Consider the following 23,375-nt stretch of genomic DNA (forward strand, 5'->3'; position numbering starts at 1 on the left):
GAGAAATATGGTTATTTACAAAGAAATATACTCATTAACAACCAGCGCTCACACACCTTAAAGAAAATGTAGAACTTTACACAATGCATTTATTATCAATCATATTCACACTCCTTCAGTAAAGAATATAAAAGAAGTTAAACAACAAGACACAGTGATTTCTAATTAATTAAAATTTGATTTAAATGTTTGAATATCCGCATTGAATTTCCACCAATTATATGAAAAATGTACTATTTTTTTCAGTCATTCACTTTCAGAATAACATTCTGAAGATTGCTATCATCAAAATCACAATGATAAGAATCCCACCAGCATGCAATTGATTCGATGTGCTTCTTGTTGTATTCAACAACTGTGATAGAAGGGTCCAAAATCTAAATAGCAGAACATATAGTATAAGATCATCCAATTATGTAAAGTATTGATATGTTGAGTTCATTAGAATTGAAATCCCAGAATGATTCCTCTCATCGTGTAGTTCTTAAGCAAAGTCTACTACCTCAAACAACACAAATTTCGATTGATTTTAAAGTGAAATTCATTATATTCATCATTTGGTGATCGGTCAACTTCTCTGGTTTGCCCAGGGGTCTGTGTTTCATGAATATTATCATGAATAACATATGTCTGTGTTTGCATTTTTCTTAATTTTATATTATTTATACTCTTTATAGTAGTTTGATCACTGTTATATTAATTTGTTTATAAACACAATTCTGTAAGAGCATTTACAAAACAAGCACCATGCGATCTACAATAGACATCAAGTCCTGAAATTCGATGCAAATAATCAAACTAATAACAAAAAGGTAAGAAAAACGATGTGTCATCAATTTCAAGGAAAGTGAAAATAACGAATGGTGATCTTATAAATCCCACAAAGAATGCACAACTTACAGTGGGGCAAACACAAACCTCTAAAAATACCAAGGATGGGATGAGGTATTTAATGCATTTAAGAGGAGTACGCATCCATTAATGACCGGTCACATCCGTCAGAAGTCCTACATCTCGATCATGTAAACGGACTAATTCGTAGTCAAAATCAGTATGTAGAGAACGATCCAACACATCGTATGGAATATATCAGACAGCATTCAAGCTAACGACAGGTTGATAGATGTGACTATTGAGTTTCCTGTAACATCCCTTTTTTATCACTACTTAAAAAAAATATCATACTCAAAACATAGTATCGCTTGTTGAATCATTTGAATTCTATGGTCCTTATAACGATCTAGTTCGTCAATACAACCTCGCATTGGGTCAAATGCTGTCTGACGTGTTTCATACCGATTGTTAAGCCGTTCTTGGCACACTGATTTTGACTGCGGATAACTCCGTTTACCTGATCAGGATATGGGGCTCACGGCGGGTGTGACCGGTCAACAGGGGATGCTTACTCCTCCTAGGCACCTGATCCCACCTCTGGTGTGTCCAGGGGTCCGTGTTTGCCCAACTATCTATTTTGTATTGCTTGTAGGAGTTATGAGATTTATCACTGTTCGTTATCTTCACCATGCCTAAACAGCATACGCTGGGTATATTCATAAATATTATATAGATATGGGAATTTGATGATGTACAATCAAAGATAAAAGTCATCCTATTTGCCATTAAGTTGAGTTGATACTTTATCCTTCAAATCTATGCTCATTAAAAAATCCAACTGTGAGACAGATGTGAAAAAGACTTTCTTTTATTTCAAATTTACCAGAATTTATCGCATCAACGTATAAACGACAATGAATTTTGTTAAAAGATTAAACGTGGGTATTTAAATATCGACTTTAAATCCACAACAATAAATTTCTTCTCATGTGGTGACATTTGAATGAAAAAGTGAAGAGAGCCAACAGTGATCAATCCCATAATTCCTATAAAGAATAAAAAATTAACAAACACGGACTCTGGACACTCATGAGGTGGCATCAGGTGCCTACGAGGAATAAGTGCCCTGTTAACAGGTCACATCGACCGTGAACTCTTTGAATTAATCGGGTAAATGTAGCAATGCGTAGTCAAAACGAATGCACGTCAGGCAGTATTTGAGTTCCAGATTCGATAAACTCAACAACTTAAAGTCCTTGGTGTTTCGATATAATTGAATTACTCTCGGTAAAACTTATCAATGAATTAATATATCTTCCAATTATAGATTATTAAATTTATTAGATTTTTATTTTTATTTGAGAAAATGGTATTCTTGTACATTGCCTGAACACAATTTAAAGCTGATGGTATAATGTGCTTCGATTGTAATGTTTTGGGGAAATATTGCAAACGCAGTAAACTGCGATGGATGATATTAGGAATGTTTCAATATGAATAGTAAACATATAATAGAACAGAACCAGTTTATCAATTTTATGATAAAACACTTCCATTGAGATGAAATGCTGCCCATATGAATCGGGTATATGTACTTTGTTACCTGTGTCATACCCCGAAGAACAGATATATCAATGTTAGGTATGTTTTTTTCTAATTTCATCATTCATTTCTCTGAGGTTGACATCACAATAATTTGTGCATCGTAGGAGGTGTATATCTAAAATCCCCAGGTATGTTCTGATACTAGAAATAAATTCCTGGTACTCGTTTTCTTCTGAAGTGAATGGAACATCAATTTTTGTTAAAACTCCGAACAGAGGAATATTTGTGAACAGAATGCAGACACAATGTTATATTCTAAAGGATTCTTTTTCTCTTTTTCAAAGCTATCAAGTCATGATTTTTTTATCATGAAGTAAAGTTCAAAATTCTCCTTTACAATATTCATATTTCAACGATACCAGCAAGACAATTAAGATGGCAACATGTTTTTCAAAACTTTTGTTAGAAACGACAATACAGGTATACATGTATATTAGAATGAGAGTTAAAGGTAACGAACAGTGATTCACCTAATAAATTCTACAATAAAGTACAAAATTAAGAATAGGGCGAACAAGCACTCTTAGAAACAGCAGAGGTGAGATCAGGTGCCCAGGAGGAAGTTAGAATCCTCCGTTGACCGGTCACACCCGCTGTGAGTCTTATATCTTGATCAGGCAAATTTAGCAATCCATGGTCCAAATTTATGTTTAAAGAACAACCTGGGGAATATCATAACACACATCAGTCAGCATTTGACCCAATGACAGGTAGTGTTGGTATATTAGATTGTTACAACGACCGTGGAATTTGCGAAATCTTGAATTTAAACAAGACTGTTAAAATCCTGTAACATAAACTTATTTGTCAGCTGTCTGCCTCAATTTAAGAACTGATATACGCAGAACAAACTTTGCATATCGAATCAGTTGAGAGACATGAACACCACATACAGGTGATAGCACAGATATTACTACTTGTATATAGATATGGGAAGTTGAGGATTGAGAAGTTGATGTCAACCCATTTATCATGTGTTGAGTTGTTAGTTTGCAGTTAGCATTTATATTCAATGAAATATCCAAGTACGAAGCAGATGTGAGAAGTATAAAGCAGAGTTTACGGGAATATATCGAATTTGACATATGAATAAAAATGATAAGTGTTGATAAATCAAACGTCGTCGATCTATCTAAATGTCGAGTTGAATGTCACGGTAAGAGAATTTATCCTTCCATGTAAAAGTGTTAGAATAAATTCTGTCTCTTAAAAATTATAAAAGCATGTAAGCTAATAAAGAGCACAATGCATGTCCATGGGAATTTCAACAAACTGTTGGAAGACCTGATCATCAGAGACTACGAAGATATTGTCGATGAGGAATTCCAAAAACGTCAAAGTACTTGTGAGTAAAATCAGAGTGGTGTTTAAGAAAGTATTTTTCAATGATTTATCAAGAGATATAATTATTCTTTTTTCCATTTTCATTAAAGAAGTAACTGTCTATGATGTCAAAAAACTAGTCTTTAATTCATATTGATGGATGGTTGTGTAAATGTTGAAAAGTCATACGTGTACTCTGACAAACACATTGAAACATCAAAGGATTTTAACCCAGAAGCAAAGGTTTGCACGATTTTGCAGTCGTTTGTGACAAGTATGACTTCACACGACTGCCAAATATTAACACAAGATATAGCCCAGGTGGCGAGGAAAGTTCAACTCTCTTCGTATATACTCCAAAACGCAATAGGTGATTGTAATGTACTGTCCCTATTCCTGTAGGTAACAGTATGTATAAAGATGCGTGCTCTGGGCACCAGAATAAAAATACGTCTGATCAGTTCAAACTTTAATCTACAACTACATAATTAAAATACATAAAGTCAAATATCCACAGAGTAAGCTTTTACGAGCAATCCCTAATGAAGCTGTTGGATTCAATATAAACATGTGGGTTGATAAACAAACATAGAGCGAGGGTAAAACTCTTAGCGTGGGAATTAATATGTGAAGACTTGAATCAAACATAAGAACAGTACAGTGATTAAGATTTCTTTGCACTTATATAAAACAAGACCGAACAATTCTAGACGGGAAAAGGCATTTAAATGATTTTTCAGTCGTATTGACTCAGTTGTAACATATTATTCAAATTTAACATTTGTTGAGTATATATGTATATCTTATAAGTATAGAGTTGAAATGTGAGAAAATTGTATGGAACAAAATTCTACTTATTAGAAAACAGAATAGTTATACCTCTTTGTCCTGATCTGCTGGAACTGCGAACAGCTTGCATAAGGTTCTCTGGTAGACTTGAGTTTGAAGCAGAAACAACAAAGATAATTCTGTCGACTCTGATATTTGATTCAGCAAGTGGGTATAGATTGTTAAGCCGCTCCCCATTTTCCCTTATAAAATATAAATTTAACAATGAAAAATATTACAAAATGTATGGTTACAAAATAGAATTTCCTATCTTTAAATATGCATGGATGAATTTATTAACTTATATGGTTCAGAATGTCACTAATTCTGCTATTTTCAGAGATCCGACCATGTTTCAAATATTTTTCCTTTCGATACCTAAGAATAGAAATTACGATATATCGCTAAGTGTTTCTAAGAATTGATGGCAAGTCTCAGTGTCATTCCCTCTGAAATAATTAGATGTATTAAAACCTCTCTGAAATAATTAGATGTATTAAAACCTATGTAATGTGACATTTTGTAGAAGAAGAATTTGAGAGGGATTGCAGAATTGTCGGACTGCACTGTGAAAAGTGAAGATAACGAACAGTTATCAACTAAACTCCAATTTGCAATAAATAGAGGCACGGGTTTCATAACAAAACTCAGTCCTGCTTGTTTACGTATGTTTTATCTATTAATACGTTATAATATATCCTAAAAAGTTCAGTTGTATGACTTCTCATTGAATTTTTAATGGTTTTTCCCGTGGAGATCCACATTAGAATAGAACTTAAGCACTCCCTTGCTCGTCGTAAGAGACGATTAAATGCGGGGGTCCTTTGGATGAAACCGCAAAACATAAGGGCCCGTGTCACAGCAGGTATGGCACAATAAACATCCCTTCCTGCTCAAAGGCCATAAACGTCGGGCATGGTATTTTGCAGCCCTTTACCGGCAATGGTGACGTCTCCATATGAGTGAAAAATTCATGAGTGAGACGTTAAATAATATAAAATCAAGATGCTCTATGTCTAAATGTTTTGTCAAAAACTGTAAAACTTGTGATTTATTGATCACTATGAATTTAATTATATGTAATCTAACTGGACGATGCTTCAATATGAACATTTGGATTGTTTTCAAGTTGTAGATATCGTCTTTTCTACACAAATGAATGTAACCTTTGTGGACTGATTTACATTGGGAGTTAGAATTAGTCGTCCATCTTGTCCATGAGGGTCAGAGTTCTTGAAAAAGAAATGACACCAAACTACCACCTCAACTTGAAGTACGAATTTCTGTAGACAATTTGATCAATGAATTAGAACAATATGCATTGGTTTTTTTTTTTATTTGAGTGTGATTATAATGTAAAGCATGTTCACATGGGAATACTATGAATGTGCATGGATTCTTTTACAATGCATAAAGAAATCAAAGGAAGCCCATAATTGGGTTTTTCAACATCGAAATGCAGACTGAATTATGTTGCTCTTTAAACCAACGCAGATTACGGAAGATTATTTTTCCAAATCATATCTTCAGTTTTGTAAACCCCAATTTACTATTAGACAGTTTGATGAATTAAGAAATTTCGTACAGAGAGAAGTTTAAAAATCAATTTGCTTCTAGAAGATTTAGATAGTTTTAATTTGATAAACATACAGAAAACAAAACTTTTGTGCTCCAATCTGTGGCCGAAGAGTTCATTCATAAAGAATGAAAATGTTTAATAAATGTGGGGTTTTTTCATCAATGAGCCTGTTTTGTATACTTTGAATAATCCATTTTAGTTGTGTTCTACCAGACGTTTTCAAACCTGCAAGTGTGAAAGCTCTTTTTAAAATGGAAGCTCCCTAGAAGTTGGCATGTATAGCCCTGTTTGTATAATATGCATTGTGTGAAGGATCATTGGGATATGTGTCCATGTACAACTTTTACGTTTTTTGAACAGTAATCGATTATTTTATTCTTATCAGGATTTAGAAACCATTTTCCTACAGATGCTTGTTTGATACATTAAAGGATTTTTACTGGTATGGTAATGTTGGACGTACATAAAACATTTAACAATGTTGACCATAACATTTTATGAAGTTTTATCATCCACTGATTTTTTTCTTCATATTTATCTGTTTAAGTCAACAATTTTACATCTAATTTTAATTCAATGGATTGTGGAGTGTCTTAGGGGATAATTTTAAATCCCTTCTATTCTTACTTTATCCCAATGGTGTCTGTTAAAAGTACTGACAAAGATTGTATGTTGGTTTTATATGCTGATGATAGTGCTGTATTTTGTGTCCTTGTATTAAAACTAGGAAATGTTTCGGAAAGATCTCTTCATTGCTTGTAGATAATAAACTGTCTGTCCATCTTGGCAAAACAGATACCATTTTATTTGGACCACCACGAAAACTAAAACAAATATGAAGTTTAACAGTTTTATGTATTGATCATGATATCAAAGGTACTCAAAGTGCTAAATATTTAGATATATGTATAGATACGTTTTTCTCAAGTGAAAATGTTGTTTTAGCATCATTCAAAAGGTAAACACTCGACTTAAAGTTTTTTCTCTCGAAAATATTCATCTTGTCTAAATTTTTCAGTGACAAATAGTCTTGTGTTCTGCTTTAATACAATGTTTTATTACTCTTCTTGGTATAGTTGTATTAGCAAGCAATATCAATTACAGACCCATGTTAGATAGAGTGGTGTTTATCAAAGTAATTCATGAATGACCAATAACTAAATTTGAATATTTCCTCTTCAATTTTTGTTCTATATTGCCAAAACGTCTACTCTTTTTTTAATGAGAAATAGTTGTGTAATGTATTACGATTTGAGGTTGATTATTTCAGAAACGTTTGGCGATTTCGAATTTGCTGAAAGTTCTTTTTAGAATTCACATTTGATCTACACCACTTCAGGCATATGTTGCGGCACAATACATTTTGAAGTTTTCCACCACAGTTGTCATAATCTTTGAAATAATTCATGATAGAAATTATCTCTCGAGTGGAAAAACAAAAGTTCTCTGAGTGATTTTAGGTTTTTATTTTCAACTATATCAACACTACCAGTAATGACATGCCCAGCTGGACTATGGTTGAACGAAGACAAAGAACAAAAACAAGTACAGTGATCCCCCGCTATATTGCCCCCGTTATAATGCCACCCCCGCATATCGCCAAAAAAGTTCAAAGTCCCGTTTTCTTCGCTATGTAAAACCCCGTTGTAACGCCATTCCCCGCATACCGCCATCCGCCAACCCATTTACAGGTACGATTCGGTCAATTACCGTTATAATCACCCCCGCTAATTACCGGTATTGCCAATCAACGGCAGGAAAATTTCAGTGAGCAGGCTTAATCAATTATCCGCCGTCAGTCCTCCAGGTATCAAAGTTTGGAGCAGATAATAAGTTACGTAAACGATAATCATATGCATTTGAGTTCAAATGTGCATTTTTTTTAAATCTGAGTATGGCGGACACACCGACATCTAATAGCACATTGATGTAGTAGATAAAATTGTTTGATTTCTTATGACAGCTGTACACATACACCCTCCCCCGATATAATGCCACCCACGTTATAATGAAAAAATTGCCGAGGTACAAATGTTGGCGTTATAACGGGGAATCACTGTAGTTGGTTTATGTATAAGATGGTATATATCTAGGCATTGCAAAGTTTGTAATTAAAAACTTTGGATGCATTAGCAGAGGATTATTCGTAGGAAATACAGGACAAAGACTGAACTTATGCTGGATTACAACACTGAACCTTTTGATGAAGGAGAATGTTGCTTATGCCTTGGTTAATCAATCAAGTCTAAGGAACCAGTGACATGAGTCGGAAGGAATACCATCTATAACCCGTGGTGGTTTAAGAGCTTGTGATGGGCAAAATTCATAATCATACAATTCAGTCTATATTCTGGTGTAGAAAAATCTAAGTATGGACTAGCTTAGGCTTCTTCATATAATATTTTCAAAACCATCAATGAAACAGTAAAGTTTTGTGCGAATATAATGTGAACTTAATCAAGATTATTTGATTTTATATCAAATAGTCAACTATTAATTTAGTACAGGTTTCCACCCGGGCTGTCACCCTGGGCGCCCTTAATTATTCTACAATGGTATTACCTTACGACTACGTTATGATACGAATATGCTACGGCACGAGTTAATGAACAACAAACAGTCCCCGGATGTCGTTCTCTTTTTCAAAATCCACCGAACAAGAAGGATGTGTTTTGTTTTTTCCCAACCCACCCACCCATTATATTATTAGGGCATCATTCTAATATCTGCTTTGCTGCTTTCTCTTCTTTCTTTCTTTTTTCATTGCAGAATACCAAGCGACGCGTGCCCATCCTAGCCGAGAAGAATGGAACGCGTACTGAATGTCATAACTACCTGTCAGTGCCTCAAAGACATTCTTGCCAAATCCAATTTTGTAGGGGATATACAGTATTAATTTCTTTTGCTTCTATGGGATAAATTAATGTCACAGCTACCTCAAAAACAAAGTATACTTTTTGTCGCAATTCCGGGTTGGGGGGGGGGGGGGGTGGGGGGTGGACTGGGGGATACCGTAGTGTAGGCTGGGATCAAGTGGCCCCATAACCTGGTGGTCTCCCCACCCTGCATACAAAGCAGGGGGGCGTGGTTCAAAGTAACAATGTGTAGTTGTGCAAATATGGTAACAATCGTGGGTCATGACCTGTCAGGGCTGGTCCCACCTCCACCTCGTTCAAGTGGGGGGAGGACACAGTCTGGTAAATGTAAAACCAGGTGGCGCTGGAGACAGGGAGAAGGGTGGTCCCACCTACACTGGTCCAGAACGTGGTAATCGTTCGGATCAGGCACTTGTGCTTACACTCGGCCTCCTTTGTGCCCATACTGTCTTGGTACAATTGCATGTATCCCCCTGTCCCCCACAAAAATTGCGGCCTTTTCATCCACTTACAAACCTTGTTCCATTCCATATGTTGTATCGTGTAAATTGTTCTGTTGTACCTTTTGAAGCATCAATAAAGTCATGTTCATATTCACGGGTGTTATCATTTCAAGGCAATGCTGATGTATTAAACACGCTGGGATCGGACTACATTTGGCTCGAATGTCGAGCAAGCGGGCATGTGCTAAGGAATGCCTAGCTCACTGGATCTAATAATTAATTGTCTGTTGACGTAAGGTGAAAATGATTTAAGTGTGTCATTGTGTGTATTTGGAATTTTATATGAAGATGTTCATGACTGCGTTGACCGATCACGTCTGTTGGAAATCCTATATCTTGATCTGATAAATAAAGTAAGCCATAGTCAAATTCAGTGTGTAAAGAACGGCCTAACAATAGGTGCACAATCTACGGGTCCTGGGGAGTTGTAGTCAATATAAAGGTCCCTGGAGTTTGGATCTTTTAAAGTGAGTGATTTCAGGTGGTCATTTTCAACTATGTTGACATCCCCAATAATGACATGTCCAGTTGATCTATGACAATAGGTGAAGATAACAAAAGAATAATAAAAACACATTAGAGGGTTGTATTTGAGTTGATCTATAATTAAGCACTGTCGAATTGATAACTTAAATTAAATAAATTGGTCATAGACCCACGTGTCATATCGGTTACCTGAGCATTAGTTAAAAATAGCATGGGGGCATGAAATCTATATTAATTCTGTGGCCGTTATGGTGGTCTGGTTTGCTGATACATTTTGTCTTTGGAACAGGTGCTGTATGTCGTGTTATGTACCGATTGTTGGGTCGTTCATGGCGCGTTGATTTTGACTGCGGGTTGGTCCGTTTGCCTGATAAGGGTGTGGGGCTCAGGGAAGGTGCTGCCAGCCGACGGGGGTGCTTGCTTCTCCTGGGCACCTGGTCCCACCTCTGGTATATCTAGGGGTCCGAGTTTGCCCAACTCTCAATTTCATATTTCTTATGAAAAGTAAAGATAACGAACAATGATCAAATAACTTCTATAAGCAATACAAAATAGAGGATTGGGCAAACACCCTGGATATACCAGAGGTGTAATCAGGTTCCTGGGAGGAATAAGCATCCCTTGTCGACCAGTCACACCAGCCACGATCCCTATATATTGATCCGATAAACGGAGTGTGCCAAGAACGGCCTAACAATTGTTATGAAACAGGTCAGACAGCATTTGACCCAATGAAAGGTTGTATTGGCAAACTAGATCGTTATAATGATCATAAAATTTGCGAAATGCTGACGTTAAGCGAGACTGTTGAAACTCCTGCACCATCAACTTGTTTGTTTGTAGCCTGTCTAGATTTGAAAACAGATCATATGCAGAACAATCTCTTACATATCGAATCAGTTGAGAAATATAAACCCCATATGCAGGTGACAATGGAATATTTCTACATAAATATGGGAACTCGATGATGGAGAAGCTGAAATCATCCCGTTTGTCATAAAGCTGAGTTGTTAGTTTCCCGTTAATGTCTATTTTCAATAAAATATCTAAGTATCAAGCAGACGTAGACAACTCTGTGGTGTCTTTTATATCGAGTTCACAGTGATATATCAAATTGACGTATGCATGAAAGTTATTATTGTTAATAGATTAAACGTCGTCGATATATCTAAATGTCAAATTGAAGACCCCAGCAAGAGATTTTGTCTTCTCATATAGATTGATTGATTGATTGTATCTTGTTTAACGTCTTGCTCGAGAATTTTTCACTGATATGGAGACGTCACCAAGACCGGTGAAGGGCTTCAAATTTAGACCTATGCTCGGCGCTTACGGCCATTGAGCAATGAGGAGTCTAGCGTGCTACACCTACTGTGACACGAGACATCCGTTTTTAAGGTCATCTCCGAGGACTCGTGACATTCACGTTTGGCGATGGAACTATCACTACCCGTTTTAACGACCTGGTTCTGTCGCGGCCAGATTCGAACCCCGGCCTACCGCATGCGGGGCGAACGCTCTAACCTCTCGACTTCTGCTTTGTAAGAGAGTTATTAACTTCTTTTTAATATCTATTTTCAATAAAGTATCTAAGTGCGAAGCAGATGCATTTAGTTTTTCTTTACAGATGTGAGATTGTAGAGAAGATTTTTGAAATTTGGTAGCTTTTTGGCGGATTTTGCCGCGGCTATAGTTCCCCGATGTTGCAGTAATCCTGAAAATTACAAATTGTGTCTCCCTTGTCTCAAATATGTTTCTTATTAAATTTGAAAAGAATTGAGACTGTAATTTTTAAGAAGTTAGATATGTTCAATTGTTAACACACGATAGACAACGGACGAGATTTGCTGACCAATTGCGATAGGTCACCTGAGTGATTCAAAATTTTGTATGGAATGGTAGGAGTATATTTGTAGAAATTTAGAGTAGAGTGCATCTATGTATAACTATAGCGGAATTTGAAATTTCAACACTTGGAATACCAATGGACACAATTTATTTTCCTTTTATTCGATGACCTGTTTTGCATTCTTATAAAGTTCACACGAGAGGAAATATATCTTGCTGTGCCTTTCAACTCAACATTTAGATAAATAGAAAGGTGAAGATAAGGTGAAGATAACGACAGTGACCAATCTCATAATTCCTATAGAGAATACAGATTAATCTTGGGACAAACAGGATACTCTAGATGACATTTTACCAATTAAACATTAGTATTTCCATTCCTATGTTTGATATAATCCAATGAAATAAAAATCTTCTTCTACATCTTTAATGAACCTAGACATTAACGGAAAGCTAACGATTCAACTATATAACAATCACGATGAATTCAGCTTTGGCAAATCGATGAAGGAATGGCATCTGATCCCACCTCTGGTATATCCAGGGGTCCGTGTTTGTCCAACTTACTATTTTGTATTACTTCTAGGAGTTATGAGATTGATCACTGTTCGTTATCGTCACCTTTAATGAACACCTGCATATGGTTTGTATGTTTCTTAACTGATTCCATATGCGAGAGCATATTCTACGTAGATCAATTTTCAACCCAGGCAAGCAGTTAACAATTGGCGGATCGCCGAATTTTTGAGTGACGGGAGCATTAGCCAATCAGAGAGCTCCATTTACACGCGCATCGTGCAGCTAAGGACGCGCCGACATTTTGCCCGACAACAAGCGAAAAGTCGACATTTTATCGGATTGTTTACATTGGTTTATGACAACGCAATTATGGTGAAACGTTGCTGTTGAGGCACTTGTAACACTGATAGCAGATACCCAGATCGTCTTCAAGGAAAGATAGTGTTTATTCCTTTTCCAAAACCTGGAAGAAACTTGGAAAAAGCTAAGAGGTGGATACGTTTGTGTGGTCGTCCCCATTATCAGTTAAATGAAGATATACTCAAAGAAAGAGGGAAAGCGAAACATGTATACGTGTTTTGAATGGTAATATGCTCACCGATACTTGTAACGCTCATTAAAACCATTAAACTCGTAAATAGAAAGTACAAAGGGGACATAGCTGCAGATCTGGTGCCCGTGCAGGTCGACTGATCACTCGTGTAAATACAAGCTTTTTGTCATGCACAGTTACATGTAAAGTGCTAGGTAATATGAAATGCAAATGAATAGGTAGGTATATCAAAATATTAGTGATTATGTTATATAATCAAAACTTCTTTATGCAAACTCATGCAGTTAAATACGACCTGACGACTAAATATAGCATGGAAAGGATCCAGGATTTTAACAGGAGGATCAACATTTTGGCAAAGTAACCATTCTATTGGTATTCATTTTGTTTTTATTTTAAGCTTCTGCCATGTATAACCTTAATTTTATTTTGAAACCTTTTAAACATATTAGACAGTAGAATTTGATCACTAAAACTTAGTGAAAAAAGAATTATGAGGAAAATTTTGAATCAGTCCCTTTAAAACTTAAGTACTGTACATGTACACAATCATTGTGACAGTAGATTCAGGCCTTCTATAATCATGTAATACGGATACTGCAACATGTACATACATATTCTACAACAATGCCAACCAGAATTTTTTTTTAGCAAACTGCACTACATATTCACATACCTTTATTTAATGTATAATGTCCCACTGCTTTCTTGATTTCATCATATTGTTTAGTCATCATTTTTTAATTATAAAATTGGATGTTTTAATTGTTACAATATTTAAAAGATAAATTTGATTTTTTTTATGTGTTCCTTTTTTCAATTATCAGCATTTTGTCAATGGCCAGCCATCTGAGATGCACCCTGATCCAGTGCCTGCAGTCAGTTATGATGCATTGACACCAGCTTGAAAACCACCCACCAAAAGAGGGTCAAGTTCAAAAACGAGAACTACATCTAAGCGACAGATTTTGATGGACACTAGTACTGATATGTAAGTTGTAGTTCATGTACATACAACAGGGTGTCAATTTAATCCACTTGGGGTCTAAAAAATATGGGATTATAAGGAAAAAAATTGCAGTTTATAGGGCAAATATAGGGATTTTACAGCAGATTTATAGGAATAAATAGGGTTTTTATTAAAGAATTTGTATAAAAGTTTATTGTTTCAGCATAAAAATCTAGCAAGCATAGTATCTTTCTGGAGAAGAAATAATATTAAACATAAACAAAGACAAAATCCTTTCAGATGTGGACAGTTTTCCATCCAACAGACAGTTCTTATACAATGATCATAGTTATTCTCTTCATAACAATCTAATTAAATATCAATCTAACGTCAGCTCTCTTTTTTTCTTCTTCTTTTTTTTTTCTTCTTTTTTTTTTTTTTTTGATCATTTTTGAAAATAGGACTGTCATTTTTTATATATATATATATATATATAGGGCTTTATAGGACTTTTTATAATGACTTGTAGAGAACATATAATAACCTTTGAGTTTATAGGAATAAATAGGGACTTGACACACTGATTATAACTATATATATAGTATTGCATGATAAATCTGCAAGATAAAGCATTTTGAAGTAAATATTCTCACATTAAAAATATGGCAATGCATGTACAGTGTACTATATTTAAGCAAAACCTTTTCCCAGTCTGACAAAAATTTCATCTTTAAGAAAATATTTCTAAGAAAAATGTTTCTTTGTAATCCATATCAAAGGAATCAGCACAACGAAGCTGGCAGTGATGTGTTAAAGGCATCATCTGAAATTCAACATGTTTCAACGACTGCACCTACAAGTTCTCAAGCATCAGCAACAGAAAATGTTAACCCAATTCTTCCTGGTTTTTATATTCTATGATTCAATACAAGTATCAAGGAGCAGTATTTACAAATGACATGATATCTATGCACCACAATATAAAAATGTAAATACTCCACTGAAAGTGTAAAGAGAACTTTACTCAACTGAATTTGAATTATCTACTACATTTATGTACAAATTTAAGTGTATGACAGCAAACAGAATTTTATCTCCAAGACCCTCTACATATATCTACCATACAAAGATATTAATGACCTGTAAACAAATCTTTCTGTCACACTGAATCAGTGTTTATTGTTTCCTTGTTGTCATGAGGGGAGGGGGCATATTATGCCAGGTACAAACACATTCTTGTTTTCATAGTTGGTGTGGTAAATCAACATCATACATGTAAATCAGAATCATATTTATGGATAAATGGCTTAAAATGTTGGACATAAAACTTAGCTAGTTTCTGAACTAACACATCCATAGTAGACATGTTTGGATAAACTCTTTCTACATATAAGTTTTGTTTGGTATATGTAATGAAGTCACAAAATGGAGCTCCAGTGAGAAGCTGTCTTTGGACTTGATACCAGTGGGAATGCTCATGTTTTAAGCTGAAAGTGTCGCCATTTCTTTGAAGGAAGAAATCATTTCTTGTTTCACATGCTTCACTGATGGTATTGTCTCTGACAGAGTAAGGACATTTAATTTCAATCAAGCCACTTTCAGACTTATCACACACTATGCCATCAGGAGTAGCACCTAGAAATGGTAGTTCTGTGTTTACAATCAAACCTATATCATGAAGGTGGTGTCCCGTTTTCTTAATGTACATTTGCTTGGCAATGTGTTCATTCGCTTTACCATATGATGTAGCAGAAGATGTGAAATCATTCTTTTGAAATGTGTTCTTTAAAAATTTCTGGTTTACGTCTTTTTTCCTTCTTATGATTAGTCCGAAATTGGATGCAGTTATTCTCTTACTTCGTTCTGTATGCCATATTTGGTTCAGACTTTGAGATCTTGTTGATTTTCCAAATTAATTGCATCACTCTGTGTCAAATTCAGCTCAGTCCATTCACATTCAAGGTCAACGCAGGTATGAAGGGCTTTTGGGAACACAGTACTTCCACAATTTTCTGCTGCACGGGGTTTTGTAATAGGTAAAATCAATGGTGCCTGAAATTATGCGATAATAAATATATTGCGATAAAAAATATATTGCAATGATAGACATGACATATAATGTTGAGGGTTATGTTTAGGATCTCCAATGAGTTGTGATCGGATTTGACTTTCATGGAAAAAGTGTGTTTTCTATCGGGATCCATGTTGAGTTGTATATAAATCATGTCTAATGAAAAACCATTCAAGATTCTTTTTATCATATATGTTTTACATTATTGTACTACCCATGAATACTAAAAAAAAGAAATAATATTATGTACCACAATACAAAATTATTTTACACATATGTTTGGTATAAGTATTTAAACAGGCTTTTGGGAAAGGTGTGTATCTGTATTTGGTAAAGAAACTGAATCATAGTTACACTGACCTGGAATGTGCACCCTTTAGTTAGCAAGTAACTGGAAACACAAACATTGGTAAAATGCACCGAGTTACTAAAAGGAACACAAATACAACAAATGAAATTTGAAAAAAAAAGAATAAGAACAACACTAAGCAACGTTAATGAAATATGACAAAACTTTTCCTAGTGAGGTTGTTTACAAACGCTCTCTATTTAGACCTGATGTATGCATGTACGTAGATTTATACGCTTCAAGAACAATAATTTAAATAAACAAAAACGTAAAATTGAAATTATAAACAAGTGAAAACTATTTCAATAACTCAAAATAACCGTGTACACACCCAGCTTTGCAACTGCAATGTGCATCGTCTAATTTCTTCCTTTCAAAGTTGACATCAATGTTGATCTTGAGTGGGTCCTGTGTTTTTCTCTGACTCCGATATACTTCGGCTTTTATTAGCATATTTTCGCGTTCTTGTGTATATAATCTGACTGATTTAACATAAGAATCCTTCATAAACGCGACAGTCCGTTGTTTTTGCCGAAGGGACGGTGTATGTAACATGTATGATGCAGAAAAGTCGTCTGGGATGTCCTTTAACGACATGATCCGCGCCATGTTGTTTATGTGTCGAATGTCGTGCTAGTTACCGTCGTCATGGTGGGCGGGGCTTACACAACAATCAGCAATCCGCCAATTACGATGAGATATCAGGAGTTCAAACAATTTATTTTAAATTAATGATTTTGCAAAGTCTATGATCTTTGTAATGATCTAATTTGTCTGTAGGTCGAATGCTGCTTGAAGGGATATTGTTAAGCTGTTCTTGTATTTTTAATTTTGACCACGGATTGATCACTGTTTGTTATCCTCGTCTTTTTATACATACATTTCAAAACTGACAGCTCGACACGTAGCAAAAAATACTCAACATCGCAATATGGTTAGTTTTATGCTCTCCCATTCCACCAAAAGACCCAGCCATTGCATAACTTCTCCATTCACCGGTGATGCTGGCGATCAATGTGTTAATGAAGGACGATTTTCCACATCCTGGCATCCCAATTATGGCGATATTTAAAGGTGTGTCTTCCTTTCCAATTCTTTGTAGTAATTCTTCTAAAGATTCTCTTCTTATCCTCTCTCTTTGGCTTTGTATAGCTTCTTCATACTTGTAAAAAAAACTTTCTGTGTATAACTTGACGAATGCAAATAAATGTAGCTGTGTTAACAGATTACCCTACCTTTATAAAGTTAGTAAAAATGACAGTTCGAAAATTAGTTTATTTTTTCGACAAAATCCATGGTCATTAGTTTGATGAAATTAGGAATATTCAATATGCATGAAAGGGTCCTATTTTCATTCTAACACGATCGCATTGATCGAGTAACCGGGTTTTTATACATTCTAAGTTCTTGAAATAAATCGCTTCGGCGCAACCAAGACTCGTAGAAATGTAAGTTTCTTCTACTGGTTTCACACAAAGTATCAACAAACGATTCTCGTCTCTTACATGCGCTAAGTCGTTGTTTACACACATTGATTTTCTTAGTTTAAATGCCTTTACGCATTAGGGGCGATTTCAAGTTCACAGTAAAATATCAAAATTACCGCGGTGAATACTGCATATAAAGAAAATGAGACTGAAATGATATTGAATAGAAATAAAAATGAACATTTGACAAGAAGTTGACAAGCAGATATACACCTATACAGATGAGCACTCGATAGTGGTAGTGAATTATGAATTACTATCTTTTTTGACCACGCTACCACTATAGATCTAGGGACGTTTTAAAAGAATTATCGGTCTTTTCCAAACGGTGGCGTTAAAGTCAGCTGCCATTGACATGCTGACGAAGTATCGAAGCGACTAAATATGATTTACAAAACATGGGTGACAGGGTGATAGAAAACTGTGTTATGTGTTCCTTCTATAACATTGATGCTTCGAATTAGTATAAAGACTAAGGAAAAACAGAAGGATATGTCATTCATATAATAAAGACTATCATCTACCTGACAATTAACGGGAGGCTTTAGTGTGCAATAAATAGGCTACACATACCCAGATCTACAGTTTATTATAGTAATTCAAAGCACTTTTCTAGAAAACTTAGCTGAAACAGTAATATTAATCCTGGTATCCCCCTACTACGCATTTTGAACTGACTAGGCCGAATATTTTAAACATTTTTACCGATAATTTTCAACAGAAGTGCATTTCTGCAGAGTACTATTATTTTTCTTTAGAAACCATAGCTATGCTACGCATTCACTTATAAGACAGTAACAATGAAACGTTTTATGTTTCCCCTAAGGTATCTCATTTCTACTCGAATACGCTCATGAAATAATCAGAATCGCCAATAACTGAAATTATTCATACATCTTTGCAAACTATTCCAATTCTATGTAGTACTCACGTTATCACCTGCATCGTTCATGTTAGCTGGTTTCCTATAAACATTACAATTGAAAGAATATTATGTTTTCGTGATTAATTGGGTTAATTTTCTTTTACTTACTTCCAATACACAATAAAAACACAAAATAAGCTGTTAAGGCATATCAGTATATCAATTTATAAATGCATTTCACTAGTGAAAAATGCAAATTAAACAACGCAACGAATACACTGAAAATTCATATTGTGCAAGTTTTAACATGGATACACTGTATTTCTTATAGCTGTCTTTTTTTTTTTTTTTTTTTTTTTTTTTTTTTAGAAAAGACACATCCCCGCTATTATGATTATTATCTCTTCAATTTTATTAAATTTTCATTTCAATACCGATTCGATAATTCCATACATAAGAAGTCTTTCATAGTCGTTTTAATGATCTTATCTCAATACAACCTTTTGTGAGGAGGAAAGTTGTCTAATTTCTGAAAGGTGAAGATAACGAACAGTGATTAATCTCATAACTTCTATAAGCAATACAAAATAGAGAGTTGGGCGAACACGGACCTCTGGACACACCAGAAGTGGAATCAGGTGCCTAGGAGGAATAAGCATCCTCTGTCGACCGGTCACACCCGCCGTGAGCCCTATCTCCTGATCAGGTAAACGGAGTTATCCGTAGTCAAAATCAGTCTGACAAGAACGGCCTAACAATCGGTATGAAACACGTCAGACAGCATTTGATCCAATGATAGGTTGCATTGACGAACTAGATCGTTATAACGACCATAGAATTTGCGAAATGCCAACTTCAATCGAGACTGTTGAAACCCCTGTACTATCAATTTGTTTGTCAGTAGCTTGCCTCCCTTAAAAAAACTGACCATAAGCCGAACAAGCTCTTGCGTATCGAATCAGTAAGATATATAAACACCACATGCAGGTGATAATGGAATATTGCTACATAAATATGGGAAGTTGACGAAGGAGAAGCTGAAATCACCCCGTTTGTCATATAGTTGAGTTGTCATTTTGCCGTTATTGTCTAGTTTCAATAAAATATCTAAGTATGAAGCAAAAGTGGACGATTCTGTGGTGTCTTTTATTTCGAGCTGACAGGGATATATAGAATCGATATATGACAGAACGTCGTCAGTGTATCTAAATGTCGAATTGAAGGCCAGAGCATGATATTTTTTCTCTTTTTAGCATGTACAATTATCCATATATTACATGCATGTGTTTATTAAAGATTTAAGTTACTATAATGTATAACGATTGTAGTATATACATTATCAACCTATCGGATTTAGCAAATTGCGTATGTAATGAATCGAAATTGGTCATCCCTAACACTTCGCTATACGCACATTTTTCTGTTATTTTTTCATGCACTCATGTTTGGTAAGGACGTTATTTCGATACTGACGTTACCTATGGATTAATTTAAACGCCTGGTCAAGATATGTCTTATGATGAGTGTTATCGGTCAACAAGAAATGCTTACTCCACCTGAGCACCTAATGTCATTCCAAAACACAGAGAATAGGGCAGATGCAGATACCTGAAAATATCTGTGGTAGGATTAAGTGTCCAGGAGGAGAAAAGAGATCTGGTTTTCTAATGCAACCTGTTAGTAGGCCAAATGCTGTCTGACATGTTTCATACCAATGTAATGTTTCCTATCAATTGTAAGGCCGTTCTTTACGGATTACTCAGTCTGAAACTCCTTGAGTAGACGTTGATATTTTATAAGCTTTCCAATTTGTTTGTTTTCCTGTTCATATCCTGTGGTGATAAAAATCGATAAATCAAAGGTGTGCATCAAGAGCCCGAGCAAACCTAATATCGTTCGTATCAAATATTAACATTATACTATCTATAGTGATGTTCTAATTGCGTATTTGTTTGATCTAAACACCAATGATCTAACGAATATTTTGTATTTACATTTGTTCTTATTTTCGTCAATAAAACTGATACATATTTGCTTTATAAATAATCATTGTGCATGTCTACAGAAACATGAAATACACCGTGCTCGTTCATCCACAGTGATAATTTCACTAATCATAAGCTACACTTCGCGCTAAATGTGAATTATTTCATTTAAGAATCAGTTAAACAAGATCAAATTTTCCTCTGATCATTAATCAAGCACTCACCTGATTTTAACTGTGACGAAAAATATTTCTCGTCCAACTTATCGGACAAGCTTAGACACTATACAATGCTATCTCACGTAAACGTTCTCTACATATTGATTTGTACTACGGATCAAAATAAAGGACAGAACTACAGATGTAACGGGTCAAGGGGGGATACTTAAACCCCTAAGCAACCGATTCTACGTCTGATATTTTCGGGGTTCGTGTTTGCCCTTCTCTTACTGTCGTATATATTAATCACTGTTCGTTATATTCACTTCTCACTCATGTAAAGTACAAATTTACGAACCAATTTCATAATTGGAAATATGTATCTAGGAAGAAATCCTGTGTCATCTGACATGGTATGATTAGTAATTTTTATGGCGCATTTAGCATACATGTGCACAATTCAGAAAATATCCAAATGGAGCATGATCTCAACCGGAATACCTAAACACATTAAAAAAACGGTTCAAAAGTAAGAAAAACTACTAAGTATACGAATACAGACTACATGTAAATGTCGATCTCAGTTTGATGCATACAATCAACATATTATTTTACTGTAATCCACATGTTAAGGGTAAGCATATATGGAATGAAGAAGGAAAAGAACTACATCAAAAGATAAAGAACAGTGATCAATCTCAAAACTACAGTAAGGAATAGAAAATTCAAGAGTTGGCAAATTCGAACCCCTAGATATACCAGAGGTGGGATCAGGTACCTAGGAGGAGTAAGCATCCCCTGTCGACCGGTCACACCCGCCGTGAACCCTAAATTCTTGATCAGGTAAAAACAGTAATCCGTAGCAAAAATCAGTGTGCCAAGAACGGCCTAACAATCAGTATAAAACACGTCAGACTGTATTTGACCCAATGAAAGGTTGTATTAGGAGACCAGATCGTTATAACGACCATAGAATTTGCAAAATACTAACTTTAAACGAGACTGTTGAAACCTTATAGCGTCAGCTTGTTTGTCAGTTGTCTGCCTCTATTTGAAAACTAATCTGATCATACGCAGAACAAGTCCTTAGAAAAATATAAATATTACAAAAATCCATCGATTGATTGATTGGATATTGTTTAACGTCCTCTTCGAGAATATTTCCCTCATATGGAGGCTTCACCATTGCCGGTGTTAAAGGGTTGTAAAACATAAGCCTATGCTCGTCGTTTACGGCTTTTGAGTAGGGAGGGATCTTTATGGTACCACACGTGCTGTGACATGGGGCCTCGGTTTTTGCGGTCTCATCCGAAGGACCGTCCCATTTAGTTGCCTCTTAATAACCCGGATCCCCACGGGACAAAAATTACATCAAGGTATACATTTAATAGTATACGTGATTGTGAATTGAAATACTTTTGATCACTGTTCCTTAACTTCGTCTTTCTTACAAGTACAATTTAAAACGACGTACATGTAGAGCACGCGGGAGTGGATCCAGAAAAAAATTCAATGGATGTTTACAACTTCCATTCCCAAGAAAGAGGGGCATGGAGAGCCAATAGAAACATATTGGTTGAAAATGCTCAACTGGGAATGCAACCCTTGTAACCCCCTCTAAATCCGCCATTGAAACCCACATGAGAGGATTTTTTTTTTTACATTACAGAGGAATATTCTTTTCTTTGCACGTTTTTCAAATTGCGGTTTAAATAATTGATTTGCATGATATAGAGGGGGCACTTTTAGCTGTGGCTACAGTGTAGAATTAAAAACTGATTATATATAACACCAGACCATTCTACTTTATGTTAAAATTATAGAATTCTGTTATTTAAAATGGATAAGACTAAAATTCAATGATATTAATTGTAAATTACATTTTATCAAATGTGAGTATGTATGCATATTGTACACACCGTCAATGTACATGCAGAAATGCATACCTCTAAATTTCCAACTGTGATAACCTTTTGAAGCTTTCCCCACGCACTACATCAGCTTGCAAATTTCTCACGTGCATTCAAATCGGCAACTGGTCAGGATATGATGGGCAGCAGGGATATTGGATATATGGAATGTCATGTGCATTTTTATGAGACAGTGTTTTTGATATGCCGATTTAATTTATAATTATATGCATAATTATCACGTTTTCCATTGTAGATAATCATCCAACATACCCAACAAATTAGAGAGTGATCCCTTAGGTGTATTACAAGCAATTACATCGCTAGGGTTCGAATATACTATTAAAATCATGTACAACCAATCACATATAGCGAGCGGGAGATGGAGGTGTAGGTGGCTTTTTTAACAAGGTCTTAGGACATTTTTGATTTAACATTTAAATCTTTGTTCAAAAGTGTTTTCCAGTATCCAGTTTATTGAAAATGAATATTAACGGCAAACTAACAACTCTATGACAAACGGGATGAGTTCAGCTTCTCCATCGTCAACTTCCCATATTTATCTAGCAATATTCCATTATCAGCTGTATCTTGTGTTTATATCTCTGAAATGATTCGAACCGCAAGAGCTTGTTCTACGTATGATC

General features: G+C 35.3%; 2 protein-coding genes and 1 long non-coding RNA gene across 3 annotated transcripts in view; all 3 read right to left on the reverse strand.

The window, feature by feature from the left end:
• Positions 1-23,375, reverse strand: part of LOC125683570 (uncharacterized) — a 127,346-nt gene that overhangs the window by 77,702 nt on the left and 26,269 nt on the right. The window contains exons 2-3 of the mRNA XM_056139454.1: positions 18,742-18,775; positions 17,247-17,485 (exon numbers count right to left, since the gene is read on the reverse strand). Of these exons, the coding sequence (XP_055995429.1) occupies positions 17,247-17,485; positions 18,742-18,762 (260 nt within the window). The 5' untranslated portion in view covers positions 18,763-18,775. The remainder of the gene's footprint in view (positions 1-17,246; positions 17,486-18,741; positions 18,776-23,375) is intronic.
• Positions 74-2,551, reverse strand: LOC130046747 (uncharacterized). The gene is made up of 2 exons (XR_008795742.1): positions 2,438-2,551; positions 74-377 (listed from the first exon to the last, which is right to left on the reverse strand). It is a non-coding gene; the product is annotated as an uncharacterized LOC130046747 (long non-coding RNA).
• On the reverse strand, positions 14,797-17,247 carry LOC130046743 (uncharacterized). Its single transcript, XM_056139453.1, has 3 exons — positions 16,655-17,247; positions 16,335-16,401; positions 14,797-15,955 (listed from the first exon to the last, which is right to left on the reverse strand). Exons 1-3 carry the CDS (start codon positions 16,930-16,932, stop codon positions 15,785-15,787), a joined length of 516 nt encoding a protein of 171 aa, XP_055995428.1. The 5' UTR covers positions 16,933-17,247; the 3' UTR covers positions 14,797-15,784.

The sequence above is a fragment of the Ostrea edulis genome, chromosome 6 (genome assembly GCF_947568905.1).
Source record: "Ostrea edulis chromosome 6, xbOstEdul1.1, whole genome shotgun sequence".
In the NCBI taxonomy this organism is placed as follows: domain Eukaryota; kingdom Metazoa; phylum Mollusca; class Bivalvia; order Ostreida; family Ostreidae; genus Ostrea; species Ostrea edulis.